The sequence below is a fragment of the Gordionus sp. m RMFG-2023 genome, chromosome 5, assembly GCF_954871325.1.
Source record: "Gordionus sp. m RMFG-2023 chromosome 5, tfGorSpeb1-WG-v2, whole genome shotgun sequence".
Classification (NCBI taxonomy): domain Eukaryota; kingdom Metazoa; phylum Nematomorpha; class Gordioida; order Chordodea; family Parachordodidae; genus Gordionus; species Gordionus sp. m RMFG-2023.
The window spans coordinates 29,579,083-29,599,595 of NC_088779.1; the positions used below are offsets into that span (position 1 = coordinate 29,579,083).

The following is a 20,513-nucleotide window of genomic DNA, read 5'->3' on the forward strand; positions in this document are numbered from 1 at the left end:
TTTAGTAAACATTATCAAAAATTATCTTTTTTTAGTAAACATTATCAAAATTACATTTGGTATAAAAAATAAATTCAAAATTTTGAGAATCTTTAAATTTTTTAAGGGGCTTCAGCCTCTGCTACCCCCCCCCCCCTCACTACCAAATTTATAATATAATGATAGATTATTACTAAGGATTTATTTGGTATACATCTTTACCATACTTGTTTTCCGCGGGGTGATATAAATTTTCTAATCTGATTCGCGCAAAATTCGTACGATTTAAAAACAACTGTTAATATCATATGTAAATATAAATTATTATGCTTAGTTATTCGGATAATAACACTTTCTTATTTGTAAAAGGGGAAGTGGTTACAGATACCATGATATCTGCTTATAATTCTTTAATTAATAAAAAATACTCTGCCTTATGGATTAGCCATGATGAATGCAAGACTTTAACCGAAACTGATAAAAATTCAGGATCAGGATATCCTAAAATTTTTGTTTGTGATCCATTTGAGGGGCCAAGTTTTGAATATTTGCAAGCACAGCAACCTCAGATTAACAAGTTAATTTCCATACTATGCTTTATTAACTTATAATTGTATTTGAATTGATTATTAAAGTATTAATAAAGATTTTAATATATTTGTTCTTTGACTGACCTGACTACATCATGGATATTATTATATATTTGTTATATCACACAAGGTGTTAATTTGTTAGTAGACTATAACCATATTATATAATTATGGAGAAATTATTTTTTTGTAATTTATAACTGAATGTATATTTATAAAAATAAAATAAACAATCTTTATAAATTATTATGTAGAACTGTATACTAACATTTGTTAACAGGGTTGCAGGCCTACCACATTGACTAGTAGATTACCACATTTTTTTAAAAAAAGTTAATATCCAGTAAACTTAACTCAACTGGCACATTTTTGAAATGCGAAAAAATTACTACTAAATTTACCAAAAACTAATTTTAAAATCAAAAACACCAATTCTATCTTCCTATTTTTTGAAGAATTAATAAATTTTTTATTTGCTTGATAAATTATTGTCCTGCCACTTAAAAGTCATCTAAAATTTTTATATTTTATTAATATTTGACAAATAATATGCAATTATTCATGTTATATTGTTTTCATTTTTGATTAGTTTAAAAACTTTATATATGGCTGGTCCATAATACAATATATTTTTGTTTATTTTTATGATGAAAATTTAATAAACAAATTTTTAATTAATATTGTTTACCCATTTTTGGATTAGTTGTCAAATAAGTTATGTAAATAAATCAAAATTGAATAACACCATAACTAGTTTAACCCAGCTAAAGGCCATGCAAAGGTGGGATATAGGCCTGCAAAATATGGGAATGTGGTCGCAGCCCATATGAAAATACCATAATTCCAAAATTTTGACTTGGTAAATAAAATAAAGTTACGATTAAAAAATGACATGTTTTGGGAAGATATTTTTTAATTATGAGTGAAATATGTAAATCTATGCATTATTAATCTTAGAAAATACAGAGTATTATTAATTATATTGTGATTTTATAAAAATCACATTAGACTGAAAAAATATTTTTTATTGCAATTAAATATAATAATTTAGCTAAATGTTTTTTCAAAGTAAATTAGGAGAAAGTAGGAAATACATCTTTATCAGAATTTAGAGTAATCTCTAACTAAATGTTTTGCAAAAATGAATTAGGAAATTGTAAGAAATATATATTTTTTTATTGTGATTTAAAGAAGTATTCCTAAATCTTTATAAAGATATACCCGGCCTTCTCACAAATATATTTGTCAAACAAATAATTATGTTTAAATGCATATTGATACTAACTGTAAAATATAGGCTGAAAAATGGCACATTTTTTGTTAATAAAAATTAGGCTAATTATAATTTATATGAAACCTTCAAAAATTGCAAAATCAATCTGAAGAATCAACATGTTCATAGCTAAATTTTAATATTATTTACAAGTATTAAAACAGAACACAGGCATCTGGAGTGAAATTATTTAAGATTAATAGTCATTCATATGAAATTTTATAACATTTGTGGCAAAAATAAGGATATCTTCTTCTCCAATTGCAATGAGAATAATCATACTTTTGCCTAAAACCAATCTTTAATATTTACCTCTAACTGTTTTTCTTTTGGTAGAAGATTTATAAAATGCTTTAGATTTTATATTTACTATATAAAACACCATTTAATATTCATCATTGTGTTTATGTGGGCTAATAAGACACTGAATGACAGTCCAGTTTAAAACTTTAGAATTTTTGAAGCCCATTTTGCCATTTCTCATTATTTATACTATGCACCTGAATAAAATGTGTCGATACTTAAATTGAATATAAACATCCAGCAAAAAATTAATAAGTTTTAAATATAAGTACCATTGTCTTACATAAATTAATTAAATTATCTTTTCCAATTCATTTACATTACATTCCCAGAATTCTCTGAAAGAATTAAATGTACATCTTTAATCAAGGAGTTTAGACACTAATAAATTTATCGTATAAAAAAATGGCCATAAATTGGTGGCAAGAAATTCAACATTCTGAATAACTTTTTATGTCATTTATCTATACGACTCTTTGCATGACATGATTTAGGCATTTCTTTATTATTTATTCCAATAATGCTATATTTTTTTAAAAAATATTATATTTAGAATATATGGACCCTTTGTTATTATCCAATGCATTATGGATGATGTACCTATACCAAATTGGGAAGTTCCGATATATTCAATGTCAATGTCAAACATGATAGTCTGTTGTACGAATATTTATAATGAACAAAAGGTTTAGTAAAAATTTTTATATGCATAAATGTAATTATAATACTCTATTTGACAATGATAGACAGAAATATTCAGAAAAATTTCAAAAATGAAGGGTGAAATATCGAGAGATTTGACAATTGACGTGACTCATTTAATCACAAATAAAGTAGGCACTAAAAAATATATCATTGCTTCACAGTTGAATATTCCAATCTACACCCCCTCGTGGATCGACGAAATATGGCAGAGGTCTCAAAAGGAGTAAAAAAAATATCAATGAATTAATTATATATATTTTATTCCCGTCAAAAGCCATAATGGACCAAATTATGGCGTAATCATACTTCACCCAGTTTCATGTAAAGATTAAAATTTAAGCCCTGACCATAGTAACTTGGTGGTGATTAAAATATAAATTATATTATCCGTTATATATTTTTTTAATATTTTATTTGATTGGTGGGTGAAAATATAATATTTTATTGATCTAAAAATTTACACCAATCGAAACCTAACTTAACCCTTATTCATTAGCTACTCGCTCATGAAATATGGCTTCAGTTAAAAAAAAAATTAGCCAAAACTTGGAAAAAAAAAATTGTTTATTTTTAACTTTTAATTAGTCTTTTACTTCTTACTTCACACTTTTAAGAATCATTTGAACATTTTTATATTTATCCATTTCTGTTCTTAACAATATGATTTAGCTTAACGGGAATACCCCAGAAGCTCATTAGACAAAAAAAATATTATAAGAAAATCTTAAATTGCATGTCATATTACTAAAGCATGATAAAATACAAACAAAAAATAATAACAAACATGTTTTTTATTTCAAACTTTTCTCAACCTCTACCATACCAACTTACTTTAATATCAAAATAATTTTAAACCTGACCTAAGCCCATGGAAAATATATCAAATGTTGACCTGTGGAGTATAAGATAAGTGGAATTATAAACTAAAGATGATATGTGTAGACCTGCAGAGATACCATGCATATCCCTTTATTTGAAAAAAAATAAATATTTTTTTGGCCTAGCCTAAATTTTTTTTGAAAAATTTTTCTTGCCTTTAAAAAAAAAATTTCGGTCTTCTAAAATGAAAAATACAGCTATGCCCATCTATCCGGGCTTATGCCCGGTTCTGTAGGTCTCATATATCTGATTAATCGAATCCACTTATTTTGCTGATACAAATTTGATCCCTGCAAATCCAATTTTTTTGTTTGGCCTGACCCCATTCCTATATTTTTATAGATATTTTCACTCCGCCTCGCGATTTCGCGCTAACTGTGAATTCAGTTTTTTTTCAGCCATAGCTTAAAAGCGTTACAAAAGTAACAGTAACTGTGTTACTTTTAACTTAAAATCCAAAAAAAATAAGGAATTAAAGTGACTCGTTACTTTAATCTTTTTTTTAAATTTTATTAATGTATATAAAGCTTATGTTTAAACCTGTATCTTATAGGAAATCTTAAACATTTTCCAAATATTAAAATTTTGTATTAAAATGTAATACGCTACCAATTCTCAACACATCGAACGGATTTTCTAAACAAAAATAAGTGGTGCTGAGTATAGGTGGCAATCTGAAAAATTTGGCCCGTTCATTTTATTAGCTTAGCCGACTAATTAGCTTAAAAACTATTTAGGCTATGCCCTGGTTTTGTTTATTTCTAAACATAGAATATCCAGGGAATATAGCTTCCTCTTAACAAAATAAAAATAAATAAAACTATTTAGAGATTGAACATAACTCATTTAACATATTTACATGTCATTGTTCTTGAGCATTCGTTATTCATTTAAAAAATTAATGGAAATATTATGTTATAAATTATTATAAACGATAATTTTAGATCATAGGCCTAACCAGGATTTTCCTAATGGGGTGGGGGATTTTTTCTTATCTGTAAAATAGCATCACATGCATCTTCTGCGAAGATCAATGCTTGAACCATATCTTGGTTCACTCTTTGCAAGGCTCTGCATAGTAATATTATGTGACAGAAGAAAGTGTTATTACAATGTACAGCCAATAAAAACTCAGGATCTTGAATTACTTTCAATATTCCATTAGTTTTCGCCACCACTGACGTATCGGTCCATTCATGCATTTCCTTTAATACAACAATTATCGGGTCCATTAATTCAAGGAAAACTGCAACTATTCATGACGTGGGATCCATCGTGTTGGGCACATTTTAACAAGTTTATGATGACTATTCCTAAATTCTTCCTTTGTCAGACAATTCTTGAGGACATTGGATCTCTTTGGAGACCTGAACATATACACTTTGCCAATTGTGCCTTTTTAAATATATGATTATAATTAAAATAAAAGTTTAATAAACCCATGGTACTACGAATAACGGAAATTGAGCAACACTCAGAAATAGGTTTAGGGATGCGACGTACAGTGAACATAAATTGTAGTAAGGTATTTTTTCATTATATGTGATTTAACCCCATTTAAATGGCCACTCATAGCTGGGGCACCATCGTATACTTGTCCACGCATAGAATTGACATCAATTTTAAATTTTTTCTGCAAGGCATTCGCCTCTCATATCTTGAAGTCAGGATTTTCCTAAGAGTGGTGGGGGGGAGGGGTAAATAAAAAATGGAGGCTATGTCCCCAGACCCCCTATTGGGAGAACCTTCGACCGGGTTTTTTAAGTCTATATATTTAAAAAATATTTTTGAAGTTTTTTTAACAAATAATACGCCTGGAAGAAATAGGAAATATATTTTTACTAGTTTATGTGTAATATAAGATAGATCATACAAAAACATGGTAATAATTTATAATGTTATATCTAATTTTCTTTTAAAATTTGACAATTCGTGAATATTTAATAGCGTTAAACCATTTAATCTATTTTGCGAGGTAGTATTTCGTAAATATGTTTTTAGCCTTTTGAGAAAGTTCTCTTTCATTCGTACATGTCGTAATTGGGAGGCATGCTATGCTAAAATTTAATTTTGTAATGCTCGGAAAGTCTATTAGTGTGTGTTTACAAATATTAAGTGCATTTAATGCGTTATCAGGCTTTTTATCCATTCTTTTTAAATTTGCAAACCAATATTTAAATTCACTTATTACTTCTAATTCACTCCCTACCATATCTTGCAAATAAAAATTATATAAATAGATAATTTTATTTCTAATCTCGTCCGAGATGCTTACAGATGGATTAGAGGATAACAAAATCTGAAAGTTATTGACCAATAGTTTATGGTTCAATAAACGTTCTTTAATTTGAGTTAAAAAAAAGTATTCATAATTGGTTATAAAAATAATAATTTTGTAATACTCCTCAAACTGATTGTGTGGAAATATTATTCCTACTATGTACCTGTCTTGATACAATTCTTGGCATGCTTATTATCATATTATAAGAATGCACTTTTTATGAACTTTGTTAAAAATCGTGCTAAATTCACAATCAGCATTTTTTTTTCTTATCTGCAAAATAGCATCATTATGCATCTTCGGCTAAGATCAATGCTTGAACCATATCTTGGTTCAATCTTTGCAAGGCTCTGCATAATGATATTGTGTGGCAGAAGAGGGTGTAAATGCAATGAACGGCCAATAAAAACTCAGGATCTTGAATTGCTTTCAATATTCCATTGGCTTCTGCCACCACTGATGTATCGGTCCATTCACATATTTCCTCTAATGCAACAATAATCGGGTAAATTAATTCAAGAAAAACTGCAACCGATTCATGTCGTAGGATCCATCGTGTTGGGCACATTTTTTACAAGTTTATGATGGTCATTCCCAAATTCTTCCTTTGCCAGACAATTTTTGAGGACATTGGAACTCTTTGGACACTCGAACATATCATATACTTTGCCTATTGTGACTTTTTAAATACATGATTATAATTAAAATAAAAGTTTAATAAACCCATGGTACTACGAATAACGGGAATTGAGCAACAATCAAAAATGGCTACAATTAGGGAATGTGATGCACAATGAACATAAATTGCGGTCATTTAAATGTCCACTCATAGCAGGGGCACCATCGTATCCTTGTCCCCGCATAGAATTGACATTAATTTTTAAATTTTTTAAGATGAAAATCAATTGTGTCTGCAAGGAATTCGCTTCCCATATCTTGAATAGGAATAAATTGCATAAAGATCCTCTCTTATTTGAACTTCATCTTTATATAAATGATAATAATTTTATACAAAATAAATATAAATTTTACCATTTTCTTGAATGTAAATATCGAGCACACAACTACACTTGCTCTTATCCCAGAATATGTCTGTTGATTCATACACCAAAACGCACAGAATATTGGATCTTCTCTGAGAACAATTAATGATAAGGATAGAGATTCTGTAATTCGTATAATAGGTAAACCATTAAAAATTGCTATAAGAGACACCCACCAAGGTTGCAATTTAATGGGCTGACCTTTAGGGTCTCATATTTTTTTTTATAAAGATTAAGGTTAAAAAAAAAATTAGCAACTGAAAATAGACAAACAAAAATATCTCCTATAATAGATGCATTAATTGACATATCAATGTATGGCATTAAAGATGGCATCGTGATGGTTGTATATATTTGGGGAGATACAAATGAAAATGATGGGTAACTATTGAATGCACCAAAAAATGCCACGTATTGCCTTACTAATCGAAACGAAATCGTAGATGTGTGCAATGATCTGATATTAAGAAAAAATAGTATATTAATAAGTCTCCGTTCTAGTTTTTATCGGGTGAATCAATAGACATATCCGGGATAGAGCAAATGTCGTTGTGTGCTCCATATTTATTTTCTGAAAATGGTAAAATTTATTATTTTGTATAAAAATTATTATCGTCTGTATAGATAAAGCTCAAATATGAGAGGTTTTTTTTTGCAATTTATTCCTATTCAAGATATGAGAGACGAATGTTTTGCGAACACAATTGATTTTCATCTTAAAAAAATATAAAATTAATGTCAATTCTATGCGGGGACAAGGATATGATGGTTCCCCCTGCTATGAGCGGCCATTTCTGTTGCTCAATTTCCGTTATTCGTAGTACCATGGGCTTAATCACCCTTTATTTTAATTATAATCATATATTTAAAAAGGCACAATAGGAAAAGTATATCATATGTTCAAGTATCCAAAGAGATCCAATGTCCTCAAGAATTATCTGGCAAAGGAAGAATTTGGGAATAGTCATTGTTAACTTGTCAAAATATGCCTAACTCGAAGGATCTTATGTCATGAATCAGTTGCAGTTTTCCTTGTATTAATAGACCCGATAATTGTTGCATTAGAGGAAATGCATGAATGGACCGATACGTCAGTGGTGGTAGAAGTTAATGGAATTTGAAAGCGATTTAAGATCCTGAGTTTTTATTGGCTTTACATTGCATTAACACTCTCTTCTCTCCTACAATATTATTATAGAGCCTTGCAAAGAGTGAACAAAGATATGGTTCAAGCATTGATCTTAGCAGAAGATGCATATGATGCTATTTACAAATAAGAAATAAATGCTGATTGTGAATTTAGCAAGATTTTTAACATGGTTTAAAAAAAGTGCATTCATAGAATATGATAATAAGCATGCCAAGAATTGTATCAAGACAAGTACATGGGAATAGTATTTCCACACATTCAGTAGAGGGGTATTACAAAATTACGATTTTTATACCACTACCACTTATGGATACATTTTTAACTCAATTTAGAGAACGCTTAGTGAACCATGAACTATTGCTCAACAACTTTCATAATTTTGTTTTCCTCTAATCCATCTGTGAACATCTCGGACGAGATTAGAAACCAAGTTCGCTATTTATATTACGTTTTATTTGCAAAATATGGAAGTGAACGAATATGGGAGTAATAACTGAATTTAAATATTGGTATGCAAGCTTAAAAAGAAATGGGCATTAAGCCTGATAACGCATTAAATGCAATCAATACTTGTAAACACGATAATAGACTTTCCGAACATCACAAAATTCTTTTAAAATTTTAGCATGCATCGCATGTACGACATGTACAAAATGAAACAACTTTCTCAAATTTAAGAAGGCTAAAAACATAAAATGGCTTAGCGCTATTACATATAAATATTATCACGTTTAATCTATTAGAATTTGATAATTCATTAATTATTTCGGAATTAACTGGTGTTAATTCCCGTTTAATATTTAAGAGGGCTATTATTTGATTTATTTAGCAAATGTATTTTTAACCTTCGTAAATTTGTTTATTTTATCAGTACATGTCATAATAGGGAGGCATGCTAAAATTTGAAATAATTTTGTATTAATGTGTTGCGCATTTATTGCATTCTCAGTGTTAATGTCTATTCTTTTTAAGTTTGCGTACGAATATTTAAATTCACTAAATTACTTCACAATTGGTCCCTACCATATCTTTTATTATATTTTATATAAACTAATAAAAAAAAATACATATTTCCTATTTGTTCTAGGCTTATTTTTTGATATAATCTCTTAACCAATTTCTTATATTTTAAATAAAGTTAATATTTTTTGTTAAAAATTAACATAAAAATATATTATAACTCATAAAAACGAAAAAAGAGAAATTATAGGCTTGAAGATTTAATCTAGAACGGTTATTAAGAAAATGAAAATATATATCAATATATATATATTTAATCGCCTTGAGATGTATTTATATACATGTTAATTTCATTGAATAGAAAGATAATATGAGCATATTTAAATATACAATTACAACAAATTGAATAAGCGAAATATTGAGAAGTATTATACAATGAATTACAACAAATTAAGCTAACATGTAACAATAACTATATAGAGTAAGGAAACCAGGTCTAAGACCGGGTAAATCGGGTCGAAGCCTAAAAGGGGGTCTGGCTCCGAAGGTTCCTGAACCCTTAGGAAAATCCTGGCTATGCTCATCAACATATAAAATATAAAATTAAATGATTATAAATGATAATTGTTATATTTCACTAAATAGAAAATTCTCAAAATTTTAATTCATCAAGGCATCTCCGTTTATCTGTAAACACTTTTTTTTTGCCACACTAATAAGTCTCTCTACCAAAGCACCTGACAGCAGAGTGGTGTTATATTTTATAAATAACAATAGAGAATAAAAATTATATTGGGACAATATTTGATTATTCGAAAATTTCGACATCCATTTCAAAGAAAACTCATTTAAAATTGGATGAGTGCCAAAATTTATAACATTTATTCATGACCTCTAAGTGCCGGGAAAAATGTGATAATAAGCTGTTTACATTTATTTGGTAACTTTAATATTTCATCAATTGAAATTTACCATGTTTTCATCTTCCATTGCTTAAAAAAAAATGTAATTGTGGATTGGTAAAATTTTGTTATTTTGGACGATTTATTTTCCTTGTGGCGTTTATATAATATTTTTTTTTGTTTCTATAAAAATATGCTTATTATAATATCGTCTGTTATACAATTAGTAATAAAAAATATAAGTAAATAATAAACTAATCCCAAATCTGTCCATTAGCCAATAAAGTAATCGAAAAATTTTTAAGCCCCACATGGAACAAAAAAAATTGAAATTATTTAATTCGCGCGTGAGGCAACATGGTCCGATCTACATGAAATGTATTTTTTTTGCTAAATAAATATAATCATATGTTTTTTCTTCTTCTCCAAAATTATCACGAAAACTTCTAGAATCTTCAGCGATTGCGTCTCGGAATCCTTTGACAAACACAAATGCCCTATATTTTACGGCCTGGTAATTTCCTTGTCACAATTTGACGCGGATGAAAGGCGGGATGCTAAGCTATTGATCGAAAATAATGGTTTATTTTTATCTTTAAATAAATATATTAGTTAAATACTCGAGGAAAGTAGGAAAGGGTATTTTGATGGTATTCTCTAAAACAATCTTGTTAATTATAAAAAGAATTAAGGAAATTATTACATTTTTTTAAATAAAAATAAATATTACTAAACATCACCTTCATTTTTGAGCTTAAAAACAAATTTTTTTTTTATTTCGATATAAGGCGGTACTTACACTGGAGAAATGAGGATGAATTACGTGACCCACCTGATTCTCAAGGAAGCCTCTGGTAATGTATAATAAATATTATTTTTTTTATTATTAGTAAAAATGTTATCTTCTCTGCCAATATTAATAAATTAAGAGTTAATCTCGATAGTTTTTATCCGGAAACACTGGAAGAGTGACATGTGACTAGAACCTTTTAAAATTTGTATAGGAACAGATAGTGTTAAACTTAAAAAAAAGCTAACTCACTATTTTAGCCAGAAAAATATTGCCTTAAGCCTCAAGATTTCGACATTATATGTCTAGACCTTTTACCTTCTATGAGCAAAATCTTCAGGCTTAGGGTATTATTTTTCTGGATGAAGTATCGAGTTAGCCGTTTTTAGAAATCGGCTCAAAATTGCTTCTTTCTTTCTTTCTTTCTTTCTTTCTTTCTTTCTTTCTTTCTTTCTTTCTAAGGGAAGAGAAGAGTTTAACAACACTAGGAACACAATATTAACCGATTAAGTTCAACTAAATATAAGGGATGCAAAATAAATACGAATAATATATTATATATATATAATTTTTCAATTATAGAAAACGGATATTGCTGAAATATAAAATTAAATTTTAATTTACAAATATAAAAAAAAAAGAACAAATAAAAGATATATTTTTATAATAATATAAACACAAATTTTACATGTGCCAATTTAAAATTTTATAGAAAAATATAGTTAAAATTATATTGATGATCGTAATAACGAAAAATTTTGATAGAAATTTTGGAAATATCGATATCTCGTAATTGGTGTTGAGATTTGAGAGCTATTAGATTTTATAAATTTCCTAAAAACAAAATGTAATGTATATTATTTAATATTATACATATATATATATAAGTGTATTTTTTAAAATACCACTCCAAAACCAACAAAATCTTTTATTTCACCAATTATTATCAATCAATTGTCAGATCATATGATCAGGAACAAAGAATAATAAATGTTATCTATATCTTATTCGAAATCAATTGAAAACGTCTATCTATCAATTACATATCAACAGATATAACAGTAACTACCACAACGTGATGTGTCAAAAATTTGTAAACTTACCAATCCGTTTTTTCGATTTTATTTATGAATGTATAATAAAAACGCCTTAAGATGTAATCATTATTTTAGAAGAAAAAAATTAATCAAATAATTCAAATGCGGCTTTGCTCTCAGTATCATTTAGTAATTGCTCTACCTTCCAGTTGGGCATACACGATAATGGATAAACATATGTCGTAAATTTTAGGGATGGCAAACCCGTGGCAACCCAGTCTCTGCTAGGTTGACATTTTGAACGAAAACGTCAATCATGCCATTCACCTCTTGCTAAATGTTAAATATTTATATTTCAATTTGGGCGTCACTTTGATATTTGGCAGTATGAACTTGATATTTGTTATTATCGAATTAGAAGCTGCTTGATCAGAAGGAACTTTTCGAATTTATGGGCATTTTGACGTGCAACCATTCTTCTTTTTTTTTTATAAAATCGTGAATTTTATGATCCACCAGGGAAAAAATTGCTATGACCATAAAGAGACACTTAATATTTTGCCAATTTTTAATTTTATTAATTTGTAAACATATTTTACTCAAGGCATGAAATACAAATATGCCACCAAGTGGGGAAATATCAAGATAGTTAATCCGCATTGGTTGACGGATTGCGTTTCGCATAACAGGTTTATCGAAGAATCAGCTTACTCCTTCCCACTTACTCCTCCGAATAATTCATCCATCCCTTCCGCCTATCCCAGTGAAGCAACCAACAACGCCGATGGGAGTAAAGTCAAAAGTTTTTTTGAAGAATCGAACGGTATTGACGTTAAAAGAGGTGATAAAGGTCCATCCCAATCTACTCCTAACGGGACATTGAGTTGCAAGGATGCCAAAACTGACTTCAAAAACCGTAATTCTTAATTTCCTCGAATGCTATAAGATAATAAGGATATGATTATTAATATGGTATGGCGTTATGTCCAATCCCCAAAGAAAAATTATTTCTATAATTCAATTACTCGTACCAATAATAAATTTATGGGAAAATATAGTTAGAAAAACATTATATTAACTTTATATTAATTTGTTTTAAAAAAAAAATTAGATATAGAAATTTCTAGAATTTCGCCTTGTCAAAGTTTCATACCACAAACGTGCGAAAAGCTTAGCCAATTTAATGTCCGTGATTCTAATCTAACGTCAACCCAAACTCAACACTCAGGGTATGGAAATTCTATTTTGTAAAATAGCACAAAATGAATGACCTTATTTTCGCCATTTTTTTTTTACTTTCTAAAAGTTTAACAATGCAGGTCGGCAAAACACCGAGTCTTATTCATGTTTCTGGACCGTTGATCCAAGAAAAATATTTTAGGTTGATCTGAACCCTGAACCATTTTTTCCTTAATCATTTTATGATTAGGCCAATGACATGTAATAATATCTAGACTGACGATGCATTCATAATAATGCACTTGAAAGCGTCATTGAAATGCAAATCAGCTGGACCCGCCATTTTGGTAACCCGTACAATAATTATTCTCGTGTTAATAACTTGCTTCCTTATTATCTCGATCAGGCAATTCTTTAATAAGTAACTCGCCCCTGGCAAAGATCGATTTTGGGTGATGACCGAGCAGCGACTCGCGATTTAAAATTTGTCTAAATGCTAGATCCTAAAGATATGAGAGAAAGGAGCTCATTAGAACTTTCGGGTCTAGTGGAACATCCTTCAAAATTGCTACCCAAAATAATTTATGAAACGAAAAATGATTTATGAAAAAATTGATTCTCTTATTTCTAACCATTATTGAGAATAGAACGAACTTAACTCGGAAACCTGATGGATGGAGCGAGTTGAACAAAGCCACGATGAAGATTGGTTCTTGGAATGTAAAAGGAATTAACGACCCTCTACGTCTCCTCGATCTATCTTCTAGACACAGTTCTATGGCGTCAACGTCATGTGCATCCAAGATACTAATATATTGGTCCAATGTTTTTTAGTTATATGGGGGAGCCATATCTTTATAGAATCTTAAACGCAGCAAGAGTGCTGATGGTAAATGAGGCGTTGATTTCCTATCCAAAAAAGTGGAAGGAGGTGGAAGCGACCTTCACTCCCCTCCCATCTCAAGTATAGTATTAAGTCTTTTTAGCTCAGTGAAACTCTACTCTGAGTAGTTTAGACAGAGAGATATAGTAGTCATCCTTCTTTTCACTCAGGCGCATGCCCGATTATAGTTTGCACAGCAAGCCACAGCACCATCACAACATCTTGAGTTATAGAGAATATGGCTTCCCATATCTCTAAATGCATTGCCTAGACACTACACACTTGCGCTAAACCTTGAAGACAAGGTCAAGAAGACATAGAGGGCCGTTAACCTCATTCACGTTCCAGAAACCTCACAACTCCCTCCGACATGCTTCCAAGTTTGGTTCTTATTCTTAAAATTATTTTTAAGGACAACAATCATATTTTTTGAACTTTCATGAATAGTTTCACACTAGGGTTGCAAGTCCGGATGAGATGCTTTCTACCTTATCATCGAGGTCCAACATTCTAACAAAGTTAGTACCTTGCTATTAATTAATCAGCCGTCGACATTTTTAGATTAGACCCCATTTTCTGTCACCTCCCACTTTATTATCCACGCAAAAGAGTAATACCTATTAAAAGATCGGTGTACCTCTATCTAAAAGTAATAGCACGCCATAGAAATAGCGATAAGGAAAAGGGAGAGACCCTACAAAAAATATAATAACAATCTTTTAAAAAAATAAACACTATTCCTATAGGAACGACGAATCACCACCACGCAATAATTCGACTCCTAAACCAATACAAATCGATATGGACATATTGAGCCAATACCTACCTGTCACATCTTCCAATAAAAGTTTGTTAAAACAAAAAATATTTATGCAGTATCCATTTATATTAAGATTTATTTTTTTAAAATTTGGTTCAATAATCATTTTAACTTTAAGAAAACGAATTAAGAAGATCGTGTTTGATGATTAGGTTAGGGGAAAAAAATGAGGCTTTAATGTTTTATTTAATAATTGATTGACGTTTATATTGAATATATTCTTATATGATGGGCATCGATCGGAAAAGTTTTGATTTTTTTTTTCGGGTGCCAAAAATTTTGAGTAATTTATATTTATTCAGAGAATGTTGGAAATAATGGTCACCTTACAACTCTAACACCAATAAATAATACCTAATACTTTTCGGATAAAATGCAAGACATTTCCTCACCATCAAATGCTTAAAAGTCTTTAATTTTTTATTAGCTGACTAATTAATTGGATGTGGTACAATTTTTTTAAAAATTCTTCTTTCATCTAAAAAATAAATGTCGTATATCTTTAAAGCTTCCGGTGACATGTCAAGCACCTTGGGAATATCGTCTCAAGGTATCCATAATCAGACCACCGCCAATTTTGACAATGGCATCCACCCAAACCCTCTATCTGCTCAGACCGGAGTTGAACCCAGGGGATCGGATTCGACAATGTTTGTCACTTCTAGTGGAATACAAGTTTAACCACCTAATCATTCATACAAAATATTTTATTTCAAATTTGCCCGCGAAATTCGGTCACAGCTTAAAATATTCGCTCTTCTTCTTTTTTTTCCTACCAAAGATTCCTATAAGAGTGTTTATTACCAGAGATGCAGTATGCCAGTCAGCTGGTATCATTTTAATTTTAACCGTTGCCAGTGCCCGAGATTCTAAAATGGAGACCTTGTTAAATCACTTAACATCGCCCAACTTCATAAACGGCTTTTACCCTAGTTTTAATCCTATAAAAATTGGTGTAAATCTTCTTATTGAAGTTAAAATTGTTTTCGGAAGAGGGAGGATAAAATATTGCCATATAGGAGCTCGCCAAATTTTGATGTTTTAATATTTGTTGACGCAAATTTATGTTAAAAATAAGTAATATCTTACAAAATAATACTCTTTTTTTTTAAAGAAAATATTGTGAAATTTATTAATGATAATTTTATTACATTTGAATAGGCAAATTTTGTTGACGCAAATTTATGTTAAAAATAAGTAGTATCTTGCAAAATAATAGTTTTTTTTTTAAAGAAAATATCGTAAAATTAAAATTTATTATTCATAATTTTATTGGATTGAATAGGCAAATTAATCTAATATAAATTGTAATGTAAATTCTAAGAGTTTTGTTTTGAGGGAGAGGGGGGGGGGGAGAATTATTGTTTTTTTATTATAAATTTAAAAATATAATTAGTTTTTTTGGCGATTTGGCTGATCTTTGAAAGTTTTAAATTTTAAAAAAATTTTTTTAGTCTTCGATTTATACGTAACATATATTAACGAATATCAATCACTTAAATTACTATGAAATAATTTTTTTAAAAAAGGATTCATATTAAAATAAGGTAACTGTTAATATTAATGAATTTCGTAAATTAATTCATCTTACCATATGTCTTTACACATCATAATGTTCATTTAACTCAGATTTTTTGGTTTTCCTTTAAAACTAGAGAGAAATTATAAGGCCAAAATTATTCAAAATATAATATATAGGTCTCGATTGAAATTACTTATTTTATTTATTTTTAAATTTATCAGAAAGAAAATGTCCCGCCATCCGTGAAGACATCGGTAAAGGTTCACATAGACAACGATTCCCGACATCTGCCCATCCATTCCGGGTTTCGAATCGATGTTAGAAAAAATCTTTTGTTTAGAATTTCCCTTTCCCAACCAGATCTCGTATTCTACTTTTTTTTTTAAAAAAAAAAGAAATAAAATTAGTTTCATAAAGGATGTAAAGCTTACACTATTAAATTTAAATTATTGAAAAAACTTATATGCTTAAATTAAATTTTTCTAGGGGTAATAGTAGGAAAGAAATATAGTTGGTTCCAGAGTTATAACTTTTTTGCTAGCTATAGCTAATAGCGGCTACTTTTTTTGTAATTATTTAATTTTTTAGTCGAAAAATATAATGAAGGTATAAGTATAAACATGAAAATTTAAATGTAATATCATAATATATTATAATTTTTAGGATTTATTTTTTAATTTTGAAATTGAAATATATTTCCAATTTGTAATTTGTATTATAAAACTAAATCACGGGTTAATAATTTAAAATGTTATCGCCTATGGATATCCAAATCGTTGAAAGTGATTCAGACAATGATATTAATAAAATGGAAAATACCAGGGAAGAAAATGTTCTAATAGCTATAATACAACAAATTTCCCATTCCCTAGATTTGATTAAAATAAATATAAAAACCAAAACTGGCTTCAAATTTATTTGTTTAAATTGAAAAAAATATTTCCTCAAATCAATCCAGTTATAACCTCAAGAAACACCAAAAGGTAAATTGTCATTATTACATTCTAATAGTGTTTATTTTATAAGACTGTTCATACCAATAGCTTTAAGGAAATGGGGAAACATTAAAATCATTTTGGTATAAGCGATTCTACATCCTAAAAGACTAATTCAAATCAAACCAAATTAATTTATAAACTAAATGCCAATATTTCTCAGAAATTGTCTGATAAAATTATTGTTGATTTTACAATTGATACAGTTCAGCCTAGTGTTGCGTAATCGGCTAAAAACTACGCCTAAGCCTAATTAGGCTCAGCCTAAAAATCGTCTAACTAAGCCTATAAATCGGCTAAAATTAATTTAGTAAAAATTCTGCATCGATGCCTAGCATTAATTATTATTTATTTATTTTAGTAAAATAATTTATTTTATTTATATTTAATGTAAATATTTTATTATTATCAACAAATAAACATGATATGATTTAATATTTTTTATTTTTATTGTTATATTTTGAAATGAAAATAAATTAATTTATTTTATGTTTTTTTAATAAAAAAAAATAATATGCTGCTATATTAAAATGGTCATGGGTTACTTTATTTGAATATTTACTGATAATTGTAAAAATGTAATATTCTTTTTAATATAATTTATTAAAGATTTTCACAATCTTCTTTGTAAATACATCTTTTATTGAGGAATTATATTGTAAATTTTATTAGATAAAAAAACAATCTTTTAGGTTAAATCTTTTATAATATTTTTTTTATCAATTTTCTAAAATTATCTATTTTTTTATTAAATGAGGTGTTTTTTTAAATAATTTTTTAAAAATATTTATATTAAACTTTTTTTATGATATTTATATGATCTTTTTAAGGATAATATTTTAAAATGATAATTGTCATAACCGTTATTTTTAAAGTTTTTTGATTTTTTTTTGACGAAAATAGATTAAAATAAATATTGATAACATGTTTAAATAAAAATTTAGTAAAGATATACCGTAGAAAAGTGACAATTGTCATAATCGAGTTTTTAAAGTTTTTTGAATTTTTTGACGAAAATTATGTTAAAATAAGTATTGATAACATGTTTAAATAAAATTTAGTTAAAATATACCATAGATAAGTGACAATTGTCATAATCGTAGTTTTTAAAGTTTTTTGAATTTTTTTGACGTAAATAGGCTAAAATAAGTATTGATAACATGTTTAAATAAAAATTTAGTAAAGATATACCGTAGAAAAGTGACAATTGTCATAATCGAGTTTTTTGAATTTTGTGACGAAAATTATGTGTGACAATTGTCATAATCAAATTTTTAAAGTTTTTTGAATTTTTTGACGAAAATTATGTTAAAATAAGTATTGATAACATGTTTAAATAAAATTTAGTTAAAATGTACCATAGATAAGTGACAATTGTCATAATCGTAGTTTTTAAAGTTTTTTGAATTTTTTTGACGTAAATAGGCTAAAATAAGTATTGATAACATGTTTAAATAAAATTTAGTGAAGATGTACCGTTGAAAGTGACAATTGTCATAATCGTTATTTTTAAAGTTTTTTGAATTTTATTGACGAAAATATTTTAAAATAAGTATTGATAACATGTTTAAATAAAAATTTAGTGAAGATTAACTCTAGATAAGCGACAATTGTCATAATCGTTATTTTTAAGTTTTTTGGAGCAAATGGGTTAAAATTAGTGCTATAATTAATTTTATAAAATAAGAATTAAAATATAAATATTTATTTTTTTTGAGCTAAAGATAATAACTCGACATTTTTTTTTCTATTTTTTCATAAAATTTGATGTAAATATTAAAAAAAATTTTTTTATTAAATATCTTTAAAGGTGATTTTTATTCATATTAAGTGTTATTTATGAATTTTTAAATTTTTTTTTGTAAATAATTAATTTATGAAATAGCAGTAGAGGTGTTATTTGCATGACCCTAATTTTTAAAATTTAAAAATTTCGTCCCAGCTCCTTTCAAAAAAAAAATTAGGCCTGGCCAGGATTTTTATCCGTACTTTATATATTCAGGGCTGGCCCGTCCTGGATTTTTTAAATGTTGTTTTATGTTAAATATGTTATCAATACTTATTTTAGCCTATTTACGTCAAAAAACTTTAAAAACTACGATTGCAGCATTTATCTATGGTACATCTTCACTAAATTTTATTTAAACATGTAATCAATACTTATTTTAACATATTTTCGTCAAAAAAATTAAAAAAACTATAAAAATAACGATTATGACAATTGTCACTTTTCTACGGTACATCTTCACTAAATTTAATTTAAACATCTTATCAATAATTTAAACATATTGTTAAAAAAATTTAAAAAACTTTAAAAATAAGGATTATGACAATTGTCACTTTTCTATGGTACATCTTCACTTAAACATGTTATCAATACTTATTTTAATCTATTTTCGTCAAAAAAATTCAAAAAACTTTAAAAACTATGATTATGACAATTGTCACTTATCTCATCTTCACTAAATTTTTATTTAAACATGTTATCAATACTTATTTTAATCTATTCGTCAAAAAAAAATAAAAAAATTTTAAAAATAACTATTATGACAATTGTCACTTTTCTACGGTACATCTTCACTAAATTTAATTTAAACATGTTATCAATACTTATAAACATATTTTCTTCAAAAAACTTTAAAAAACGATTATGACAATTGTCACTTTTTATGGTACATCTTCACTAAATTTTTATTTAAACATGTTATCAATATTTATTTTAATCTATTTTCGTCAAAAAAATCAAAAAACTTTAAAAATAACGATTATGACAATTGTCACATTAAAATATTATCCTTAAAAAGATCATATAAAATAACATCAAAAAAGTTTAATATAAATATTTTTTTTTAAATTATTTAAAAAAACACATCATTTAATAAAAAAAAATAGATAATTTTACAAAATTGATAAAAAAAAATATTATAAAAGATTTCACCTAAAAGATTGTTTTTTTATCTAACAAAAATTTACAATGTAATTCCTCAATAAAAGATGTATTCTACAAAGATGATTGTGAAAATTAGTGATCTGCATCGGGCATAATTTTTCAAGCCCGGCCCGAACCTGAAATATTTTTTAATATAATTTACCGACCCGGCCCGTCCCGAATTTATTTAAATATAGAAACTCAATTTTTATAATTACTTCAAAATAAAAGACAGCTGTTACATGTCGTTTAGTTTTCGATAAATAAAATCTGATATTTTTTATCTTACATAA

At 27.7% G+C, this 20,513-nt stretch overlaps 1 protein-coding gene across 2 annotated transcripts in view; it reads left to right on the plus strand.

Moving 5' to 3' along the window:
* The first annotated feature begins 253 nt into the window (after positions 1-253).
* Positions 254-20,513, plus strand: part of LOC135929535 (DNA topoisomerase 2-binding protein 1-like) — a 31,183-nt gene continuing 10,923 nt past the window's right edge. The window contains exons 1-10 of one of the 2 annotated variants that reach the window (XM_065466151.1): positions 254-556; positions 2,699-2,831; positions 2,892-3,073; positions 10,516-10,646; positions 10,854-10,919; positions 12,497-12,808; positions 13,004-13,121; positions 14,701-14,801; positions 15,283-15,449; positions 16,518-16,613. In XM_065466151.1, coding sequence (XP_065322223.1) covers positions 306-556; positions 2,699-2,831; positions 2,892-3,073; positions 10,516-10,646; positions 10,854-10,919; positions 12,497-12,808; positions 13,004-13,121; positions 14,701-14,801; positions 15,283-15,449; positions 16,518-16,613 — 1,557 coding nt within the window. In that variant the 5' untranslated portion in view covers positions 254-305. The remainder of the gene's footprint in view (positions 557-2,698; positions 2,832-2,891; positions 3,074-10,515; positions 10,647-10,853; positions 10,920-12,496; positions 12,809-13,003; positions 13,122-14,700; positions 14,802-15,282; positions 15,450-16,517; positions 16,614-20,513) is intronic. The other variant, XM_065466152.1, reaches the window with a different exon arrangement.